Below are 23,815 nucleotides of genomic sequence, written 5' to 3'. Positions count from 1 at the left end.
TTTTATCCCTTTGGAGTTGATTTTTTTGTGTAGTATGAGATAGTGTTCTAATTTCATTCTTTTCATGCGGCAGTTCAGTTTTCCCAACACCATTTACTGAAGAGGCTGTCCTGTTCCTGTGTATATTTTTGCTCTTTTATCATAAATTAGTTTTCCAGAAACATATGATTTTATTTCTGGGTTCTCAATGCAACTTCATTGGTCTGTGTGTCTGTTTTGTTCCAGTAATATGCTGTTTTAGTTATTATGGCTTTATGGTATAGTTTGAACCCTGGAGTGTGATACCCTCCTTCCCTCTTTTTCACAGGAGAGCTTTAGCTATTCAAAGTCTTTTGTGGTTCCATATGCATTTGGACTATGACAAAGATGGGGAATGTGGTGGGGAGAGAGCAAAGAGGAGAGGTAGGTCTAATGGAGGGTTTCTGGGACTTTGGTGGTAGGTGTGGTGAAATAACATGCCATTGTAAATGTGTCAAGCCATACCTATAAGACAGATACTGTGATGTTACTCAGCATTACCTCAATAAATGTAAGTCAAAAAAATGAAATGTTAATTTTGACACTATGTTTTTCCACCACAATGGTGTTGATACGGGTCAGATAGCATCTGAAAAGCAGCCAGTTGTAACACACAGATGACTCTAGGGAACTGGCTTCCTGAACCCATGATCTCCTGCATGGCCATGCTAACCACCTACTTATTCAAGGGAAGTGGTAAAATGTGGTAATAGAGGAAAACACGGTAAAAATCCCTCTGAAGTCCCTAATGACTCTGTCTCAGTGTGACAGTCCAAGAATAGGAAGGGACATTAGATCTCCTCATGTCCCCACCCTCCTAATGGAAGAAATCCTTTTCTGGGGGACATGTATAGTTTGGTATTTAAATCAATGGGTCTCAAATCTGGCTGCCTGGACTTGACCTTTTAAACAAATATTGATGGTGCATACACAGTTCTGATGGTCTAGTTATAGTGGTGAATAATGGAAGATGTGGTTGTCAGGTAGCTCATATCTTCATGAAAGGCACTGATGGTGACAAGAAAATACAGGAGTTGAGTGAAGATTGGTGCTGTGAGGAAAATCAGCATGGTAGGGAGCACTGTGGGAGAAAAGGTTTCAACTTTAGTATGAAAGGTCAGGAAAGTCTCCCTGATAGGTTATTATTTAAGCAGAGGCCTGGAAATCACGGGAAACAAGTGGTGTAGCTACCCGGGAGAATATCGTCTTAGGCAGAGGAAAGCAGTATGGAGGTTCTAAGTTGGGAGTGTGCTTGGTGTGTTCAGATAGAATAAGGAGACTGTGTGTGTGTGTGTGTGTGTATATGAGAAAAGATCTACTGTAAGAAATTGGCTCACACAGTTATTGGCAAAGTCTCACAATCTGCTGTCTCCAAACCTGAGTGAGACTCAGGAGAATCAAGGGTCATTCCAGCCAGCAGGAAGAGAAGGCCAATGTTCCAGCTCAGCGGTCCAGGCAGAGAGTGCATTCACACTAGAAGCTCTGCCTTTCTGTTGTGTTCACCCTCAATCCATTAGATGAGATTGGCCCACATTGGCAGGGGGCAGTGTGGGGGCGGGTAGTCTGCTTTACTAAATCTGCAGATTCAAGTGCTTATGTCATCTGTAAGCATTCTCACAGACACACCTAGAAATAATGTTTAACCAAATATTTGGGCACCCCATGGTGTGGTGAAGTTGACACAGAAAATTAACCGTTGCAATCACCCTGACTGTACAGAGAATGAACTACAAGGGGGCAACGATGAAAACAAGGTTAGATGGGAAACATAATAATCCAGGCCACTAATAGACCAGCAGGACATAACAAAGCTGCTAATACCTTTGAGTAGTCCAAGTTTTCATTTTCTTTTATATAATACAGGGATAATAATAACTCACATGTTAAGGTTATAGAGAAGACTGCAATATATAATCTAAAGCATTGAGTACATTGGCTTGAATATAGTGATATGTATATTGGTCTTAGTTTGATTTTGCTTGAAAACCTCCCAGACTGGCAGATACCATAACATTGGTTATTTGGGTCTGATTTGAAATGATTGGTTTTTCTTCTACATGTTTCTATATAAATGTACATGTTTCTTCCACATGTTTCTACCTGTTTCTATATAACTCCTACCTACTAGTACTACTTCTGCTCTCTGGAACAAAATGGGTGAAATCTAATTTTTATTCTACTCACTAGCTCTGAATTGTTTGAAGGAAGGTTATCTCTTGTTAGAGGGCAAAGACAAGATTAGTCATTAAAAATTCTCCCACAGTGCTCTGTCTAATGTGGGAATACTAATAAATAGTACTAGTCCTCCCTCCCCCTCAGTTGATGCAATTCTTTTGAGACAGGCTTCATTTGCACAACATCCTTGACTTTGATCTTGGGTTGAACGAGTACTTCAGGCTTTTCTATATTCTCTTAGAAAAGCATATGATGTTGGGGTACAGGGATGATCCTATGATATAGAACGCTATTTAATTTCTATTTAAACAAAGCAGGTTATAAAAATGGTAGGTTGATAATCTGTGCTTGTATGTTGTATGTATTTATTTTCTTCAGGGCATAACTTGTCATAGTTTAGTTGTTTGAATCACAGATCAAAATGCTGGCCAAATGCTCAAACCATGATCAGAGAGCAGGCGAGTTGGGTATGCAGGGAGACAACTTTGTTTTCATCCATTGAGGCATCCAAGTTTGTTGCTTCTTTGAAGGCGCAACTTTATTCCGATGTCCTCTGTTCTCATCATAGTCCTGATCTACTCTTCCATTTGACACTGTGCAAATTGTGTCCATAGACATGACCAGCTTTGGTGTGGAAAGCAGACCCTTCATGATATTGGTGGGGCCATGGGTGGGTAGAGTGCTGCTGGGGGAAGTGACAGGTAAAGTGTAAAGGTGCAGAACTTAGGGAGAGTGGCCTGCCTGGAAGCCCGCTGAGCTATATCCCTGGAACTATGGTTGGAAGGTGGGTGTGCTTGAGGGTGGGACTGGAGAGGGCAGCAGAGATGAGATGGAGGGTCTTGTCCACCATGGTAAAGAGCGTTATGAGCACTGGAATCTTTGTTTGGCGGTGGGGTGGGAGCCTTGGCATAGGGTGAAGAATGAAGGGAGACAGAACTGGAGTAGGATAAAGGAAAGTGTGTGAGATAGCTTGGATATCCTCATTAATGTATGCTGTAACTGCTAGGGTAGACTGCAGTTGGGGGTCGGGAGTATTTCTTTTCTTTTCTTTTTTTAAAAGATTTATTTATTTATGCATACAAGAACTAGGGTACAGGCCAGAGGTGGGGGGGGGGGTAAGAGGATTCACCAGAGACAGAGTGGGGAGCAGAACAGACAGATCTACTGAAATACACTGCTGAGGGGAGCAGCAGGTGAGACAGGAGAGGTCTGCTGCACCATGTGGGGAGCTCCCTGGCCGGCCTGGGGATCAAACTCGTGCTGCAGAGGCTGTGGATAGCTTCATAGTGCTGTGCTATGCTCCCCTTGCACCGCCAGGGAGACCCCAGGAGTATTTATTTTCATGTCTGCAGTATCTCTTCCCTCCTATCCACTTGGATACGAATGTCACATTTCTTAAAATGTCAAAATACCACTACCTGTGTTAAGGATTCATGTGGTCCTGTTTAAATCAGTTTCCTTTTTGCTGTCATTCAGTTCTTCTACCTTTGTTGTACAGTGCCTGCTCAGACCCCATTTTTTTCCCCAAAGATTAATTTTTATTTATTTTGTGAGGGAGAACTGGGGTGTAGGCCAGAGGTGCAGGGGATGAGAGTATTCACCAGAGACAGAGTGGGGAGCAGAATAGGCAGATTACTGAAAGCGCATGAATTTAATCCCTGGCCAGGGAGCTACCCACATGGCACAGCAGACCTCTCCTGTCTCACCCGCTGCTCCCCTCAGCAGGGTATTTCAGTAGATCTGCCTGTTTTGCTCCCCACTCTGTCTCTGGTGAATCCTCTCAACCCCTGCATCTCTGGCCTGCACTCCAGTTCTCCTTCACAAAAATAAATAAATCTTTTTAAAAAATACATAAATATTCCTGTTTTAAAGGTCACAAGATGGATAGCCAATAGATATTTATTAATATAATACTTTTTTGGATTTGTGCACTCATGTTTTGAGACCCACTGAGTTGTCCCAGGCGATCATTCCACCTAAATATCAGTTTTCCAAAGTACTTGGGATGGGTTACTGGGCCATAGGCAGATGAGTCCAGTTAGACTGAACTACTTACCAAGTCTGCCATCATTTTAGGCTGTTATGTATAGGATTTCAGTTCCCATTTATCTCTTTGTAGAAATAGGAAGTCAGCAGGCAAATGAAGGCCACCAAAGGAAGACAGACACAAAGTCCACAAGGCTGAATCCTCTCTTCCCTATGGTTGCCAGTGTAGAGTGACTTGCAGTCCTAATCTGAGTTGTCAGCTCAGTGCAAAGCTTTTTTTTTTTTTTTTTTAAAGATACACTTTTTTTATTTATTTGTGAATACAGGAATTGGTGTACAGACCAGAGGTGTGGGGTAGGGGATGTGAGAGGATTCACCAGAGACAGAGTAGGAACAGAACAGGCAGACTGACTGAAATACACTGCTGAGGGGAGCAGCTGGTGAGACAGGAGAGGTCTGCTGCACCTTGTGGGTTGGGGATTGAACTCATGCTGCAGTGGCTGGCAAAAGCGTGATAGTGCTGTGTCTTTAACCCCTGCGCTACCAGCGAGGCCCTCAGTGCGGTTTTTGGTGATCAGTTTCACGTATGCTGGTAGGAGTAGAGAACTGATTTAGAAATACAGTGAATCCTACCTGTTTTCCTTTCTCCTACCATTTTTTCCCGGCACCCTTCTTTTTATGGCCAGTTTTAATTGTAAATGAAATGTATGCTGGTTTTACGCAAAATGAAACTTCCAAAGTATAGACTATATGAACAGTTTACCTGTATCCCCTCCAGACTCTTTCTTTGAGTGTGGATAAACACATCTAGGTATACATATTCACACACATTGCTCAACAGAGAAATGGACTCTTTTTCTGTAGGGACTTTAAGTTCTACAAATTTCATTTAGTGTATTGTGGGCATATTCTGTTTGAAACTGTGCAAACCTACCTTGCCTAACTTCCTTTTAAAGTGTTAGATTCCATAGCATGCTATATCAAAATTTGTTTAATTAGGCCCCTCCTAATAATGGTTGTTTCCAGTTGGCAATTTTTGTAATTATATAAATGTGAAAATGTATCTCTTAAGGATATATTTCTGGAAATGAAATTGCCTGATTAAAAAGTTAATGTACGTACATGTAGAAGCATTTGTGTCCCCTACTGATATGACATTTTAGCAGTTCCACCAGGAGCGCAGGAAAGCCTTGTTGATGCTCTGGAAATAGCTCACCTTTTGAAAATCTCACCTTTTCTAATCTGCTGTGTTAAAAGAATGCATCTCATTGATTTATGGTTCTCATTTAAGGAGGAAACAATTTGTAGCAAAACCAGTTAATCTCGTGATTCTGTCCTTAAAAAATAGACAGTGTGCCTGGCATCAGTACAGTTTCAGCTGCTTTTATACCATAGGTTCCACAGTGAGTGTTAAGAAATATAGAAAAGTAAACCGTGTCTAGAAATTTACACTACACGTAGATAAGATGAATGAGTGAATGATAACACTCATAATGGTGATAATGGGAGATGCATTATCACAAAAAGTTTATATTTTTAATGACAAAATGTTGCTAAGTTGTAAAGGGAAATTAAAAAATTTACTCGAGTTAAAACTAAGTACGTTGTGAGTTAACTAGAAGATTGAATTAACTCAAACCTTTTTCCCTGAACATTTTAATTCATCAAGAATTGGTTGTGGGGGCCTTCCTGGTGGCCTAGGGGTTAGTGTCAGCACTATCACCTGTAAGGCCTGATTTTGATCCCTGGCCAGGGAGCTGACCCACACATGGCTCAGCATACCTATGTCATCTGCTGCTCCCCTCAGCAGTGTATTTCAGTCAATCTGCCTGTTCTGCTCCCCACTCTGTCCCTGGTGAATGCTCTCATCCCCCACAGCTCTCGTCTACACCCCAGTTCTTCTATGTATAAATAAATAAATATTAAAAAAATTGTTTACGTTGTGGATTGCAAATATGTTCAACATCTCTGGAAATCTGGTCAGGCATGGTAGAGCTTCATTTTTGTGGAAATAAATAGCTCTATATGAACCGAAAACCTTACTGGTTTGAATTATTTCCTACTCCTAGTTGGGAGGCCCGAGACTGTTTGGCAAAGTGTGAATATAGGTTTCCTTATTCAATTTCTTTGACACTCCATTTATTGATTGATATAAAAAAGTCCAGGAAAGACTAGCAAAGGATTTGAGTACCTAACATGTTACATGTATCCTGCAAGATTTCCCCCACTTCCACCATTTACTTTTGCCTTTGTTGGAGCACAACGGAAATCATTCTGTACCTCTAGGTGTTTTAGGTTGGCAGATAATCAAACAAGCATCAGAAAGGTTGATAAAAGAACAAGTAAAAAAAGTTGAATAACCACATATATACCTCTGGCGTTCATGCGAGAGACCAGCATGACTAACTGACCAGCCATCTAAATAGCTTAGCTAAGACAGCTGGCTTTGGGTGGGGAGACTAAGAGGAGGTTAGTTATGGAGACTTATGAGGAAAGGTACAGGAGACTCAGGTATGCAGACTTAATTTTTTCTTTGCAAGAGAGAAGGAGGGCGCCCCTGGTGGTGCAGGGGTTGGAATCTCAGCACTGTCAAGCTATTGCTAGTCACTAAGGCCCGGGTTCTATCCTATGCCAGGTTGCAACCCACAAGGCACAGCAGACCTCTCCTGTCTTGCCCACTGCTCCCCTCAGTAGTGTACTTTAGTAGATCTGCCTGTTCTGCTCCCTACTCTGTCTCTGGTGAATCGTCTCACCCCCCCCTCACCTCTGGCCTGCGCCCCAGCTCTTCTTTGCATAAATAAATAAAAATAAATCTTGGAAAAAAGAGAGAGAGAAGGAGAGTGGGTCTTCTTGGTATACACCCTTAATAAAGAACTTTACACAGAAATACAATTCTCTAAAGCAAACCTCCACCCAGCCTTCCTGCCCCTCCCATGAAATTTGGCAAAATGTCATATTTTGGGATGGCAAAATTTTGCTTCCCTACACCTTCCATTTTACAGATAAGGAAAGCCAGTGTGGAACTAACTAACTTACCCAAGTACCATACTCTTAATTCCTGGATGCTGGAGTGGTTTGAATAAGAACAGCTTCTGGGAAAATGCAAAGTGTGTTGCCTAGACATGGTATATGCTCCCCAAATTTTATTTGTTAGCAGAAGTAGTGGATGAGGTTTATGTTAGGTTTTTGTGATCCTACCTCTGGTTTCCAAAGCTTGACAGTTGCAGTTTAGATACATAGAAATTTAGTCAATACAAGATGTGAGGAGCAACTGTTTGAGGACACCCAAGGTTTCCCCAGAAACCAGATTGTGCATCATCTGAATACAGATGGCCCCAGACTGAAGGGATTGAGCAGTGCACCATGAACTTTGACTGAATGACTTTGGACCAGTTATTTGAGAAAGCAAGGGCTATGAGATCAAGCAGTCTGGTTCTCACACCAGTGCATGTCAAAACAGAAATCCAGGGTCAAGTCCAGGCCTCCTGGTTCAAAGGCTGTTTTTTTCCTGCCTCCCTCATGCCCTCATGCATCATGTTTGTGGAAGTTAAGAGGATCTCAGTCTAGTAGCAGTTTCTAAGTGATGCCTATGTGCTAAGAGTAATAAACGAATGGGCGACTTCAAAGCACACAGAATTCTATTACAACTGGAGAAAAAATTATAGTCAGAGTCTGCTTTTTCCAGGTAGTGTGCTCAATGCAAATTGTCTTAAAATGGAACAGTGTTTAGTTTTTGAAAAATGTTATGGTTTGTGGTGTTGATGATCTTTAGAAGGAAAAGGAGTTTTTAAGTTGGTAAAAATTCCATTATTTCTAATGCTTTAGTTCTTTTTTTTATATTTTTTACATCATTTTTCATTTTTGTACAATGTATGCATTTTCATCTTGGTTATAATCCCCATAAAATTCCCACCACCCATTCACCCATGAACTATCACCATGGTCCCTTGTGCTCTTCCTACCTTTGTTTTGATCCTACTCCCTTCTCCCCACCCTGCTCATGCTTTAGTTCTAACAGCATGAAATCACATGATTCCATGAATTCTAACAGTGGGAATACAGACAAGGGTTGTAACAGAATTCATAGGATGAATATTTGCATTCTAAGCCATTGGTTCTCAAAGCGTCACCCATAGACTAGCAGTTTCAGCAGTAACTCTAAACTTGTCAGAACTATCACTTCTTGTGCCCCACCCGAGACAGACTGAATCAGCAGCTCTGAGGGTGGGGCCAAGTGAATGGGGTTTCTGTTCATCTTTCAGGGGTTTCTGATTCCCTGATCTAGGATATTTGCGGGCCAGCTGCTGGGGACTCACATATGAATCCTCGAGGTCATGTCCTTTTAAGTACATTGGCCCCCTGTGCCCCTCTGTCTCTTGTGAGCTCTGACACCAATCTCAGACATGGCTATCCCATGGCTTTGACTTAGGCTTTTGCCTTGATAGTCTAATTTGCTAAAATATGGTGCTAACTTAAAACATTTGGAAAGTGGCAGTTCAAGGATAGTAACTAGGTTAGATTTTAACAAGAGTGTAAAAAATCTTGGGTATGCAGTAAGCATATGGATTTAGTAAGAGGCAGAAAAGCAAGGCTGGTTCAAATTACGGCAATTAAAATTTTAAAAAGTAAGTACCACACATAAAATTCCCTGATTTCTAGAAACTTGCTTTTTAGGAATTGTCAGAAACATTCACATGTTTTCAGAACAAAGATTTGGGGGAAAATTATGAGGTGAGGAATAGTGGCAATTTTGTTTGATGTAGATTTGAAGTAGGATGATAATTTCATTTTGCTGCACAGCAATTAATACAATCATCTCAAACTTAATTTCAAATAAAACAAGCCTCAACCTATACCACCTAGTCACCATTAGTCACTGTCCAACCTTTCTACTTTTTCAAAATTCATGTTTCCCAAATCTAAATTCTTTTTTGTAAATGGAGCCAAGACGTAAGTTTTTGCTTACAGCTTAGATGTCTTCTCAGCTAATAGTGCTTCACCATCATGTAAAGAAACAAGATCTTCTTGAGGACACTAACAGATCAGGGTTGTCCAATTTTGGGGTTGTTGATTTGAGCCATTTTTCATGCTGGCTTTTTAAGTTATATGGTATAGAAAAAAAAATGTAGTTCATCATGCATTAGCATCATTCTCTCATTTATGTATTATAATGGATATTCGTATTCTTTTCAAAAATTTCAAGTACTTAGTGGAATTTTTACAAAAGTATTCTACAAACTTGAAAATATAGCAAATGTATGAGGGTTCACAAACAAAAGAAAACGCAAAGGAAGGGGCCTCCCTAGTGGTGCAAGGGGTTAAGTTGCAGCACTGTGAAGCTATCTGCAACCACTGAAGCATGATTTCCATCCCCGGCCAGGGAGCTACCCACATGGCACAGCAGACCTCTCCTGGCTCCTCGCTGCCCCCCTCAGCAGTGTATCTCACATTTGTGTTTATACAATAATTGCAGTAACATAAAGTTTCATGTGAGCATGATGAGAACAAGAGAAAGAAAAAGGATCTTAAACAATTAACAAGTTTAGGTTTATTGACTGGAAAATCTGAAGTTCTGCTTCCCACTATGCTATTAAAATGCTGTATTTCCTTAGGCGGGTCTCTTCACTTTTCTGGGACAAATGAGGAACTCGAAACCTTGAACTAAATTAGTGCTTCTTGTTTGGATTCTTTGAAGAGTGACCATATGTACACCCTAGGCTATTGAAGACTGCCTGTAAAGTCAAATCTTTTTTTAAAGATTTATTTATTTATGCAAACAAGAACTGGGGTACAAACCAGAGTTGAGGGGAGGTGGTGAGAGGATTCATTGACAGAGTGGGGAGCAGAACAGGCAGATTGACTGAAATACACTGCTGAGGGGAGCAGCGGGCAAGACATGCTGTGCCATGTGGGTCAGCTCCCTGGCTGGGCATCGAACTCAGGCCTTGGCAGTGATAGTGCTGAGACTTAACCCCTAGGCCACAGGAGAGACCCCTGAAAGAGTTTCCTGACCCATTGTTGACTTAGTGTGTGTTCCATTCTGTGTTGCTAAGACTTTATGAGCATTCTGAGATAGTCAAAGGTTTGTCTGTGTGTTTACATAGGACTCTCTAGGTACACAGATCAGGGTGAAGAAAGTGACAAATGAATTATTTGGAACATGCTGATGTTTAATCTGGATGTGCTTGTTTTCTCTGCCCATCCTGCATGTTGGCTGGGGCCATGGAGCCAGCTGAGGCTTGGTGGTTCTGAAGTCTAATGTTTCTTTGGAGTAAATGGAAGGATGTAAATGTGGCAAACTTTCTTGTTTTCTTTCTCCTGGAACCATGGATTGCATTTCTGGGTAGACTGTGTTGTAAAATGGTGCAGATGGTTCTCTTTGGAACCAGTGTAAGAGTTGGGGTCTCTTTCTGTTAAAAGGCAGCATAGGTGGGATGAAAGAGAAAGCTCTGGAAGGTTAGTGGAGGAGTTTTTTAATCACTTGTGTTAAAGCAGAGCTTTCTGATGCTAGTGTCTTCTTTGATTGCAATGTTCTTGCAGTTTAGCAGATTTCATTGGCTTTATTATGAGGACTGGATTAGACTGGAGCATTTCCAATGGATTTCTCTTCAGAGCTATTTCTGTCATGGGGTTTCTTGATTTAGATGTTTATGATCACTTGAGATAAAGATAGAAGTGTTTGATCACTCTTGCTTGGTGGGAATTGGATGTACTTTTGACTGGGGCCCAGATTTAATCACCTGTATTGAATGACTGTTCTCAAACAGACAGGTGGACCTTAGTCTCCTCTCCCAGAAAAAAAGAGCAGCACAAACACAAACTTATGCACACACATACATAAAATCCTTCCCTCGGAAATTCTAAACCAGTTGGTCTTTACTTGGGCCTGAGCTTTGGCTATTTGAAAAGCTCCCCAGATGATTCTGTTAAACATCTGGTGTAGAGAGTCTTTTCCTAGATATTGCTACTCAAAAGTTTGGTCTGTGTATTAGCTGCAGCTACAAGACATAGGAGGTTATAAGAAAGAAAGAGATTTAGCCTCCACTCCAGATCTCCTAAGTCAGAATTTGCATTTTACAAAATTAATTAGTTTAATTAATTAGTTGTCTTACACCATTGTTAATGTTTGGACAGTATTTGATTTCTAGTGTAGTCCCCGTACTTATCCCATCACCATAACACCTCAAGACAGAAGAATGAATAAAGAAGATGTTGTATGTATACACAATGGAATACTATTCAGCAATCAAAAAGATAAACCCATGCCATTTGTATCAGCATGGATGGAACTGGAAGGGATTATCCTCAGGGAAGTAAGTCAGAAGGAAAAAAGATAAATACCAGATGGTTTCACTTATATTTGGAATATAGAGAAACCAAACAAGGTGTCGGGGGACACCTTGTCCAGTCAAACTGATTTGATTTTCCAGTCAAACTGACCATAGATCTGAGGCCTCCAACAGGGGAGAGGCAGCAAGAGAGGTCAAAACAGGGGAGGAAAGAGCAGAAGGGACTGTGGAGATGAAGCACAGGGTTTGCCTTTTTAACAGGATCCTTGAGCTATTCAGTGGGCATTAAGGTCCGAGAAGCATTGTCAGTAACATAGTTGAATGTCAAGTAGGTGAGTGTTATCTTTGAGGTTGTCTACCCTCCTATTGAAATACCCCTCTTCCTTTTGCCCAGGGCTCCTCCTTAAAGCAGCCTTTCCCTATGGCATCCTACAGTCCCCATTGTCTTGCCCATTTTTCCCCCAATAAAAAAATATCTGCTTATATCCTTTTCTTCAGGGTTCTGCCCTCTGCTGGGGAACTTTTGACCTAGCTGACTAAAGTGTAATATTCTCCTGCCATAATTACTAGTGAATGGTAACAAATACTTTTTTTTTTAGTTTTTAAATCTATTCATTTTCTTACTTCCTTGTTCATTTTTGCTTAGTATTTGATTTCTTCACTCAGTTGTATTCCCCCTAGTTCTTCCACTCTCATAGGGTGGAGACAATGATTTAAGCAAAGACATCAATTTCTGATAATGTAGACAAGGGATTTTTTAGCAGCAAAGAGAGGGGATTAGACTTAATTTTTTTAAGAAGATCTTTTTGCCTGCAACGTGTAGAATCAATTAGAGAGACAAAAACAGACCAAGGAAGACCAGCCAATGGCTAAAGCAGAAGCCAAAGCAAGAAGAGGTAATGACAGATCGTCGATGGTTATGGCAGAAGGGAGTGGCGGAGGTGAATCGTCCTGGTTTATAATTAGGAAATCAATGGGACTGAGAGGACTTATTAAATCATGTAACAATATGTCCTGTAGTTCCTTCCACCTGTTTTTCTGGATTCTTCAGAGAACAGGACAGAATCCCTGCCTTTCCAGTGAACTTCTCAGTGGTGCAACAAGTCAGTCCATAATAGATAGTCGTAGGTAGTGGTCAGTGCTTGTAGAGAAATAAAGCAGTGTCAGGAGGCCTGATAGGGGAGGGCAGGTTAGCCTTTTTAGCCAGGGAGGGCCTAACATTAAGGGTGAACATTAAGCAAAGTCCTGAATGAACTTAAAATGAGCCATGTAGGAGAAGAGCACTCCAGAGAGAGGAAATCAAATGGCACAAACCAAGAAAGGACTTAACGGAAGGAGCAGCTTGACACACTCAAGAAATAACAAGAAGGCCCATATACCCAAGAAAGGGACGATGTGGTAGAAATGAGGTCAGGGCTGTAGCTAGTTAGAACATGTAGGGACTTGCGAGCCAGATAAGGGGCTTGTGAAGCAATCTGAATGAGATGCAAATTCATTGGAGAGTTTTGGCAGGAGAATAACATATGATTTATATTTTGAAAAGCTCTATAAAAAGAACCCGGGCTGCTGTGTGGAACAGAAACCAAGAGACTAGTCAGGAAGCTCCTGCAGGAGTGCTTGAAATAGATGAGGGGGACTTGAATTGCAGTGGGAGTGGTGAGAGGTTGTTATATTTGAGACAAGCTTTGGTTGTGGAGTTTGAGGAAAAGAGGAATTAAGGATGACAGTGCTTTGTGTTGTTTTGGGCTAAGCGATTGAATAATTACTGGTGGTTCTATTTACTGAAGACTGGGAATGTGTGGAAGCAGGTGTGTTGGTATATTGAGGAAGGTGGAATCCAAAACTCTGGGAAGTTTGAGATGGTAATTTGCCAGCCAGGTAAAGAAGTCCAGGAGGCATTAATTGGATAGAAGGGTACAAAAGAGTGTTAGGGGTGTCATAAATGACTCCAGGTTTCTGGGTTGTATAATTGAGGGGGTGGAAATGCCTTTTGTAGAGCTAGAAAACAGAATAAGGGCCAGATTTAGGGGAGAGGATCATAAATTTAGGTTTATATTTGTTGCCCGTGAGGCCCCTATGAGCTGTGGGGTGATTTTTTTTAAAGATTGATTTATTTATGCATACAAGAACTGGGGTGCAGGCCAGAGGTGTGGGGGTGAGAGAATTCACCAGAGACAGAGCAGGGAACAGAACAGGCTGACTGACGAAATACACTGCTGAGGGGAGCAGCAGGCGAGACAGGAGAAATCTGCTGCATTATGTGGGATTCTCGCTGGCTGGCCAGGATTGAACCGGCGCTGCAGAGGCTGCAGACAGCTTCACAGTGCGGTGCTCAACTGCTTGCGCCACCAGGGGAGGCCCCCTGGGGTGATTTTTGAGTAACAACTACATGGGTACTACATACCCATGCCCATTCATGACTTAAAATGTTTCTGTGCTCAACCAAACTCATTATTAAAGTGAAATGTTGAGTCTTGAAAAGACACAGTTGTTTCTTTCTTGTGATATTAGGACTTTCAAAATGTTATGTTGGAAATATTTCCCTTAAATTTGTTTAATACTATTGTTTAATGGAATGTAATTGTTAGCAATCTAAGTGATGGTGGTTTTCTTTCTTTCTCTATTGTTCTGTCTTTACAAGTAGGTGACAGTTACTTCCAGAACTGTTTTTTTTTTTTAAAGATTTATTTATTTATGCATAAAAGAGCTGGGGTACAGGCCTAAGGTGTGGGAAGTGAGAGGATTCGCCAGAGACAGAGTGGGGAACAGAACAGGTGTGCCTTAGCCAGAGGTCTTAAAGAAGAGAGGGAGGGTCTCAGATTAATTTTTCAGTGAAAGCTAATGGAAAACAAATAATGAGCCTAGAGTATTGAAAATTCAATGAGAAGCAATAACTGCCTGTTATTGCTGGGCTGCCTATTTTCCTTTTTTGCTTTTGGATAGGCTGTCCACAATTGATGGAGTGTTAAGTGCCTGTGCATTACCTAGCAACATGCATTTTGGAATCTTAAAATCTCTCTCATTTCTTAGATTATATACACTAACACCATGTAGTCAGTGTACCCAGATCTACCTTCTCTCCTAAAGTCAGTGGGTCACATAACAGGTGAGTTTAGTGAGAAGCTGCAGAAGTCACTGGTTTATGTGTTGTGGTTTCAGTATACCTAAGAACCTACCATTAATAAATATGACATACCTGTTATAAACTCTTGGGGAAATGTAGATTTTGAATTCACAAATTTGCAATGTAATTTAAAATGGATTTTTTTTTTTTTGCTTATAAAGACTCATACCACCTCTTTAATTCCTACTTAATGCTTAGCCTTTTCTATAGATGCAAATAATTCTAAGGAGATGCTGGAAGAGGAGGGCTAGTAGTTCTGTTACAAATACCTGTTCTGCAGATGAACCTTCTCTACCATAAGTGGTTTAGCTGTTTCCCTGCTGGGAATGGAGAAAAGATAACCTCAGAAGGCCTAAGGATTAACGTTTCCTCCCAATGCATTTGAAAGGAAGTCTAAGACCAGGTGAAATGTAGTCCAAATATGACCAAATATTTTGGAACTTGGAACCTTTGTATACAAAATTTCAGGTTTGTGTTTATGTGTGTTTTAAACCCTCACTGGGTTTAAATATCAAATGCCATCCACCCTCGACAAATACCATAATAGATATTGTTTATATTTTTAAAATTCAGGGAGGCAAGCCTGGGTTGTCATAGTGTCAGTAATTTTCCCAAAGTCACCCAAGAGAGTGGCATTGGGGCCACACCCCAGATAGAAGGTTATGTTCTTCAAACTGTTCACTTTGCTTTTCTCAGAAACCTTTCCCTTCAACCCAGATGCCTTATGTTATTAGAGTTAAGTTTCAACTTAAGTTATTCAACTTAAGTTTCAAGTAGCAGCTGGGACGATCCAGGTGGTAGCCCTGGATTGTGTGTGGCAGGTAGAAGGCTCCAAGGTCCTCAAGTGTCACGGGCCTTCATTGTTTCTTCATTTGCCTCCTGGTTTTGCACTTATGCTGCTCCTTCTGGAGTCGTACCTGCCCATTGACATTCTTCCTCCTCATTTCCTACTGCTGGTCTTTTTTCTTTTTTAAATATTGCCTCCTCTTGTCTCTCTCTCTCTCTCTCTCTCTTTCAAATTTATTTATTTATTCATGCCAGAACTGGGGTACAGGCGTGGGGGGTGAGAGCATACACTAGAGACACAGTGGGGAACAGAACAGGTGGATTGACTGAAATACACTGCTGAGGGGAGCAGCGGGAGAGACAGGAGAGGTCTGCTGCGCCATAAGGGTCACCTCCCTGGCTAGGGATTGAACTCATGCTGCAGTGCCTGCATATAGCTTCATAGGTTGCATCTTAATCCTTTGCGCCACCAGGAAGGCCCCTGGTCTTTTTTCTTTTTAAGGTTTATTTATTTATGTATACAAGAACTGGGGTTCAGGCCAGAGGTGTGGAGAGGTGAGAGGATTCACCAGAGACAGAGTGGGGAGCAGTGTCATGTGGGTTAGCTCCCTGACCGGGGATCAAACCTATGCTGCAGTGGCTGTCGATAGTTTGATAGCACTGAGACTTTAACCCCATGTGCCACCAGGGAGGCCCTGCTCTTTTTTTCCTAACACTGGAATGCAGGCCTGGCAAGGTAATTCTAAGAGCAGATGATGCTTGAGCCTCTCTTGAACAAAGAAATGGAAGTTAAAATACAGTAATTTTATTTAAGAGGTCAATTGTAGTGAGAAGAGTGACTTAAGAGGACCCCCCTACTCCTAGATATTTGTATTACCCAAGGCATACTAAATTACCTTTTTGACCTCATTCATAATGAATCATGAGCTTTACCCTATGTCTTTAGATATCATCTAAAAATATTTGTCATGGTTCTTCATCACTCCATTGTATGAATTTGGCATAATTTAAGTTCTATTTGGGATATTTTGGTTATTTTGTAGTTATTTTTCCCATGATGAAAATCATAAAAAATGGATAAATCTTGCCTTTTGTGACAACATAGATGGACCTTAATGGGATTATGCCAAGTGAAATAAATCAGAAGGAGAAAGAAATGCTATGTGATTTCACGCATGTGGAATATAAAGAAACAAAACAAAGGAGCAGATAAAATGGAACAAAAACAAACATAAATTCTGACAACACAGTGGTGATTATTAAAGGCAAAGCAAGTGGACATGAGAAGGTAGAACCAGGTAGAGGGGATTAACTAGATGGTGGTAGATTTTTGTGTGTGTAGTGTGGTATATACATTTGTTGAATGTGAAGCTACTTACCTGACAGTGTTGCAAACTTTGATAAAATTGTTTTTGAAAAGGACCTTTATGAGATGAGAATTTTTCACCATGTAAAGAAATAACAAAACTGGTTTTAATGGGTTGCCCTAGGCATTGTTTCATTAGTACACTGTAACAGAATTTCAATCAAATAAGTCATTATTTTTCTGAAATAATATAATCATGATATTAGTTTTATTTTCAGATGGGGAAAATAAAAGTGATCAATGAAAAGAATAGATTTTACAATTATGTCATTGATATTCTGACCACATGACTTATCTAACAGTTAAACTGATATGAAAATTTGGTACAGTGATAATATTTTCAATCCTACAGCTTGACAGATAAGTATCTAAATTTGAAAAATCCAAACACATTGTAAATAACGACCACTTCCTACGAGTCCCCAATTCATTGACTAACTTGTGTCTTCTGGGTTATTCTTAGACATTTGAACTTGATTATGTTCATCATTCCTAAGAAAAAAGCTAACCAATAATAAGAAATTAGAAATTGAGGAGCCAGTTTTTGGATATTTTAAAGTTTTATCTTTTACTTTCAGGTTAATATCTGTTGAAAGAAGGGTTGAGGGCCTCCCCTGGTGGCGCTGGCGGTTGAGCACTGCACTGTGGAGCTGTCTGCAGCCTCTACAGTGTGGGTTTGATCCCAGCCGGCAGGCGAGGGTCTCACCTGGTGCTGCAGAGCTCTCCTGTTGCTCCCGCTGCTCCCCTCAGCAGTGTATTTCAGTAGATCTGCCTGTTCTGTTCCCCACTCTGTTTCTGATGAATCCTCTCATACCCCTGCACCTCTGGCCTATACCCCAGTTCTTGTATGCATAAATAAATAAAATAAATCTTTTAAAAAAATGTGCGAGCATAGAGGAATTTGACTTGTTGCCTGGAATAAACCCAATATTCTTAGGATGAAGTCATACATCATTAATCGCCTGTCTCTGCATTCTTTCCAAAGTGATGGCTCTTTGAGTATCCACACTTGTGATAACTTATGTTTCCTGAGTACAAGAACCCCAAGACTACCAATTAAGGAAGAAGAGCCAGTGGTGGTTGTGTTATATAATCAGCCTGCTACTTGGATGCTGAGGGTAATTGTCTTGTTTCTTTTTAACTTCTAGTGCTTGAAACAGTATATGCAGCTGGCAATCCGAGAAGGCTGTGGGTCTCCCATCACTTGTCCTGACATGGTGTGCCTCAACCATGGGACCCTGCAGGAGGCTGAGGTATGGATGAGTGCCAGTATCATCCCTTCTTTCCTGTTGACATGATTTTCCAGGGCCTTGTCTCCTTGCGTACTTTCTTACCAAGGAGTCTAGAAACAAACTACAAAGGTTAACTTTTAAAGGCATAACTTATTGCTATCTAACTTTAGATTCCTCATATAAACTGTTAAAGCTGTTATTTACCTCCATTCTATTTTTAGATGCTATCTAAGTGTTGACGAAGCTTTAGAATAGGCTAATGTGTGAGAAATCAAATTCATCAAATGTAAAGTTTGGAGACTGAATAGTGAGTGGCCTTGTGGTTTTAATCTTTTAAAGATAATACTGGAAAGATAAATTTAAAACAGATTAGCCACAGTTGTAGATAATATAAACTATGGTGATTCACAAAGGTAGGTAGGCTGGATTGAGCCAATTCCAAAGAGCAGAGATGTACCTTTCATTTGACCTTTAGCATGCCTCAAAAATGCGGTTTTTGAGTGAGTTCTCCCATTTTCTTAAGGCTGATTTATCTCTTTCCTTTGTTCAATCCATTATTAGTAACTTGCTTTTCTTGTGACTCTTAATCTTCAGATCCTGCTTTCTTTAAGTGGGCAGTTAATGAACTATTGCCCATTCTTAGGGCACTTGTAAGCCTCTGATAGAGGTCCCAAGACAGTGATGAAATAAGTTATTCATTCACCAGATATACCATACCTGCTGTGCTCCAGATCGTCTTCTGCTTGCTCTCATAGTATATTATTGGATCCTTTCCACAAATGCATGAAGCAGAGGTCCAGAGGGTGGAAGCAATTTGTCCAGGAGTGGCCAACTAAAAAGCAGGAACACTAGAATTCCAATCTAATTCTTTCCTACCACCTCAATCACATGGCTTTAAGAGTAGAATTAGTTGGATAATGGGATCCTGATAAAGACCCCATAGCTGGAAGCTCAATCTCAATAGTGTATGTAGATATATATGCAATATATGTGGATTGTAAGTAAAGCAGTCAGAAAGATGTAGATCATTCCCAAGCAGTCTGCATTTGGGAGTCCTGTGTTCTGCCTGTGGAATATCAGCTCAGTAGGACAAGTGAGTTTGATGTGTTTTTTACGGAAGGATGATAGTTTAGATGTGACTCATTTTAGGGAAATCATGAAATAATTGAGTTTTTTTTATAAAAAGGCAATAATGAATATGTAAATCTTGTGGTAAGAGGCAATTGTTTACTTTTGTGTGAGTAATGGTAGAAGGAAATTCAAGTGGGAAAATATTAGGTCAGCTACCAAGAACACTGTTGATCTGTGCAACTTGGAAATGGTTTTTAAAATGAGTTTCAGAGGAGACAGGGGAGCAGATTAGAAAGGGGGCTGAGTAGACAGACTGTGGGGGCCTTCGTTGGAGGGTGTGGCGTGGTGACATACACCTGAAGGGTGTGATCCTGTACCTCTCAATCACAGACAGTATTGTAAACCAGTGTTTCCTCAATTAAAAAAATAAAATAAAATGAGACTCAGCTATTCAAGGGCATCTTTTTATATATAATCCTTCTAGGAAACATGTTTCTTTTCTTGTGTATTTCCTTCCCATCTGATCAGTCAACAAATGTGTATTAAGAGTGCTTAGCGTGTGGTGTCTGTTCCAGACCAGAATAGAGAGGTGAGTGGGACAGTCCCTTTGCTCTCATCCTGGAACTTCTGACTTAGCAGAGAGGAGGAAACTGACAATGAGTCAGATCCTTCTAAACGTGCAAAGCGTGCGATGGAGCAGGCCCCAAGAGCTGTGTTTTGTCTGACTTGACTCCTGTATGTAAAATCTGTTCAACATAAATGAATTGCTTGATGAAGTTTTAAAGCAAGCCTTTGAAGTGGAACATAGTGCAGTATTCTAGACTTGTGCTATCCAATCCTGTAACCACTACTTGTGACTATTTATATTTAAATGAGTTAACATTCAGTCAGCTTTAAAGTTCAGTTCTTTGGTTGCACTTGTCTCTTTTAAGGTGTTCCATAATTTGCACAGTGTCTTGAAAAACAGAACTTTACATCATTCCAGAAAGTTCAGTTGCAAGTGTTGTTCTCCTTGAATGGTCCTTAGGGGCCATCAAAATTGGCTATCAGGGCTTCCTTGGTGGCACAAGGGGTTAAGAACAGCACTGTGAAGCTATCCACAGACTCTGCAGCATGAGTTCGATTCCCAGCCAGGGAGCTACCTACATGGCGCAGCAGATCTCTCCTGTCTTGCCAGCTGCTCCCCTCAGCAGTGTATTTCAATAGATCTGCCTGTTCTGCTCCCCACTCTGTCTCTGATAAATTCTCTCATCCGCCACACCTCTGGCCTGTACCCCAGTTCTTGTATGCATAAATAAATAAAAATAAATCTTTTTAAAAAAGTTTAAAAAAAATTGGCTATCAAATGTTAGTAATTATGTGTTCAGATAAGCCAGTGGTGAGTGAAGACCTGTCTTTGGTTTCTCTTGTAACTCTCTAGAACAGAGCTAACATTTTTGGTTTTCTTACTGAGGACAGTTCCCCTATCTTTTTAAATCCTTATTCTTTCCCACTATAAACGTACTCATTAACATTTTCCTACTTCAGGTTCTACTTAGTTTTATTCTAAAAAACAAATTTACTTTTAGGCTACGTGAAAATCAAACAAATCTACAATGACTCTTAAAAATTTTAAGGGGACATTTGGAAGAATAAGACAAAAACATATTCTAGAGTAAACTAAGGTTTCCCATGAAATGAGTAAGCAGTTGCTCCAAGGCATTGACAGGCCATTTCTGTATTCTTTGATCTCACTAAGCCTGATTGAAGATGGATCATCATGTACAGTAATCAAATGTTCTTAACCCATTTGCCACTACTTTTTTTTTTTTCATCACAACTGTGGTTGTGATGTCTTTTATTTTGAATTGAGGAATGAATAGAAGACATTGGAGCTATCGGTAGCTTCTTCAGTTTATACAGGGCCAATCCTTTCAAAACAAATACCAAACACACATGAACTGGAGCTTTATCTACTTCCTTTCTGACTTACTTTCCATCAGGCTGTCCTTATATATAGTTATTTTTTTTTTTTTAATTTTCTAGAGGCATGTCTTATTTATTTATTTATTTATTATTTGTTTATTTGTTTGGTTTATACATGCACTGGGTACAGTCAGAAGCGCGGGAGGACGAGAGAATTCACCAGAGCCAGAGCGGGGAGCAGAGCAGGCAGAAGGACCGAAGTACACTGCTGAGGGGAGCAGCGGGCGGCAGGAGAGGTCTGCACACCATGTGGGACCCTCCTCCGGTGGCCGGGGAGCAGCCGGGGATCGAACCAGCGCCGCAGAGGCTGCGGGCAGCTTCGCAACCCAGCGCTCAACCACTGCACCACCGGGGAGGCCCCTTATATATAGTTACTGTAGTAACCTGTAGCTCCAAATATAGATATTATTGAGTACACCCCAAGAGGCCTTATCCACAATAACTTGACCAGATTCTATCTCTATGACTACTTCCTCTGTCTTTTAAAAAATGTTTGGGGCAGGAGGAAGGGAGTAGGATTAAAACAAGGGTGGTGGGAATTGTATGGGGACTATAAGATGAAAATGCATACATTGTGCAAAAATGAAAATGATGTAAAAAATTTAAAATAAAAAAATAATAAAAAATGTTTGGGGGTGGGTGGGAAAGCAAACATTGTTTAAAAATGAACAATGGAGCCTCCCCTGGTGGTGCAGGTGATTGAATGAAGCACTGTGAAGCTGTCTGCAGCCTCTGCAGCATGGGTTTGATCCCGGCCGGCAGATGACAATCCCACATGGCGCAGCAGACCTCTCCTGTCGCGCCCACTGCTCCCCTCAGCAGTGTATTTCAGTCAGTCTGCCTGTTCTGTTCCCTGCTCTGTCTCTGGTGAATCTTCTCAACCCTCCCATGTATCTGGCCTGTATCCTGGTTCTTGTATGCATGAATAAATAAATCTTTAAAAAAAATAAAAATGAACAATGATGAAGTAAATAAATAAATAAACAAACAAACAAATGTTTGATTAGAGCTACACACTTTGCCTGCCAAAAATAATTCTGATTAAAGCTCAAGTTCCTTTCCGTTGCTGTTGTTTGTATTACATTATATGATCCTTCATCATGCATTGTCTCATAAAATGCATTTAAATATAACCTTTCTTCATCTTCAGAGGATTTCAAGAATTTCAGCTCTTTCGTCCAGAATCTTTCCTGCTGCAGGCCTTGCTTGCTCTGCTGACTCTGTTCTGTGTGTCTGTCTCCTGCTGGCTTTGGGTCCCTTCTGTCTTTTTAATGCTTCTAAATGGACTCAGCTGTCTGCCTCTCAACCATTATTTATCAAAAATAGCTTCATCAGCAAAGTATTGAAACGCCCCATTCAAGGACTATTTGCTGATGTAGGAAACAGTAGAAAAGGCAGCTTCCTCTTCAGTGTCTTGGAAGCTGGGGGAGGCGTTGACTCTGGAGATGCGCCTGCTGGGAGCCAGGGAAAAGTCAAACTTTCCTCCTTTGCATCATCTGGTTCTTTCAGCTGTTGCTCTGCAGGGCCCTTTCAATGTACTTGATCCAGGGATCTTGTCCAATATGGAATTATGAAAGGCGGGACACAGATTGTTTGTTCTAACAGCAATACTTCAGGCAAGGCCTGTGCTTGGAGTTAGCCTTGTTAAAGAGGCCATGATGAGTAATGTGAGCAGTTCCTTTGCAGCGTTCGGGAAAGTCGTGTACGGTCACTGACCGGGAGAACCTGCACAATTTGTCTGGAACGTGTAAGCTTTGAGTGGCAAGCATATAACTGGTTTGAGTAGCAACAACCATTACATGGCTGGAGAAATTCAACTTCCTCCCACTACCAGCTGGCAGTGCGGGCCCTGGAGCAGCATCTTACCCTCAATCCTCCTTCTAAACCCCAGGACACAGGAAAGACCAGCCTGCCTGTTCTGCTAGTGCCACAGCACCAGAGGAAGGAGGGGGTGTGGCTGCTCTTGCCAGGAATGGGGGTTCCAGAGTTTATACGGGAAAAGGGTTTGGGGTGGGGCACCCTGGAGGAGTAGGACAGAGGGGTGGGGGGATGGAGTGTCAGAAATTTGAAGCTGCATTTGCAGAAGAAGCAAAGTTTTTACTCATTGCATGTTTATTTACGGTGGCTTTGGCAGAGGTGCTGGAATTACCAATATCCACGTTTCCCCCTTATAGCCTGTTGGCACTGCCTCCTCTTGCCATTTCTTGAACTTTTTCTTCCCATTTTTTGCACTGCAAAAGCTGGGGCAGAGGAGAGCTGACGTTGTCCAGGCAAGTAACTGTGACCTTGCCACTCTGGCGAAGGGTCTGAATGGGAAGGTACTGTGTGTTTCTATAATCATTTTTGGCTGCAACATGTGTTGGCTGGAGAAATGTAAAACTTTGGGGAAAAGTTTTCTCCTGCAGTTTTAACATGAAGGATATAGACTGTGCCACACACCAGACTCTCTAGATATGTTTGAGGTTCCCAGATGAGTTCTATTTTAGCACATAGCTCAATTATGTTTTAAAACTGTATAAGTGGAAAATAATGTTTCTAAGCTGCTTATCAACTAAAGGCAAATCTAGGAAGACTAAGCAGCCCTGGGTTGAAAGTGTTCCATGGACAAAGAACACACAGCAGCCGAGGAAGAAAGGCAGGGGTGAGGTGGGAGGATATACTGAGGTTTCTGCAGATAGGTGTACAGAGCAGTAAATGCAGCCCCTTTTGGGGGAACTATGGAGAAGTTTCCAGGCACTGGACTTCGAGGCCTTCCCCTCTCTTTCACTTTGCATGTGGCTCCTGCCTTCTGGATCTCAGACAG

General features: G+C 41.2%; 1 protein-coding gene across 1 annotated transcript in view; it reads left to right on the top strand.

Moving 5' to 3' along the window:
• The window catches only part of RNF144B (ring finger protein 144B), a gene marked incomplete at both ends in the record, with an annotated part of 56,070 nt that overhangs the window by 8,906 nt on the left and 23,349 nt on the right, over positions 1-23,815 (top strand). Inside the window, one exon of the mRNA XM_084259619.1 lies at positions 17,893-17,997. Within this exon, the coding sequence (XP_084115745.1) occupies positions 17,893-17,997 (105 nt within the window). The remainder of the gene's footprint in view (positions 1-17,892; positions 17,998-23,815) is intronic.

This window comes from Talpa europaea (assembly GCF_964194135.1).
Source record: "Talpa europaea genome assembly, chromosome: 2".
Classification (NCBI taxonomy): domain Eukaryota; kingdom Metazoa; phylum Chordata; class Mammalia; order Eulipotyphla; family Talpidae; genus Talpa; species Talpa europaea.
This window is presented reverse-complemented; position numbering and strand designations above follow the sequence as displayed.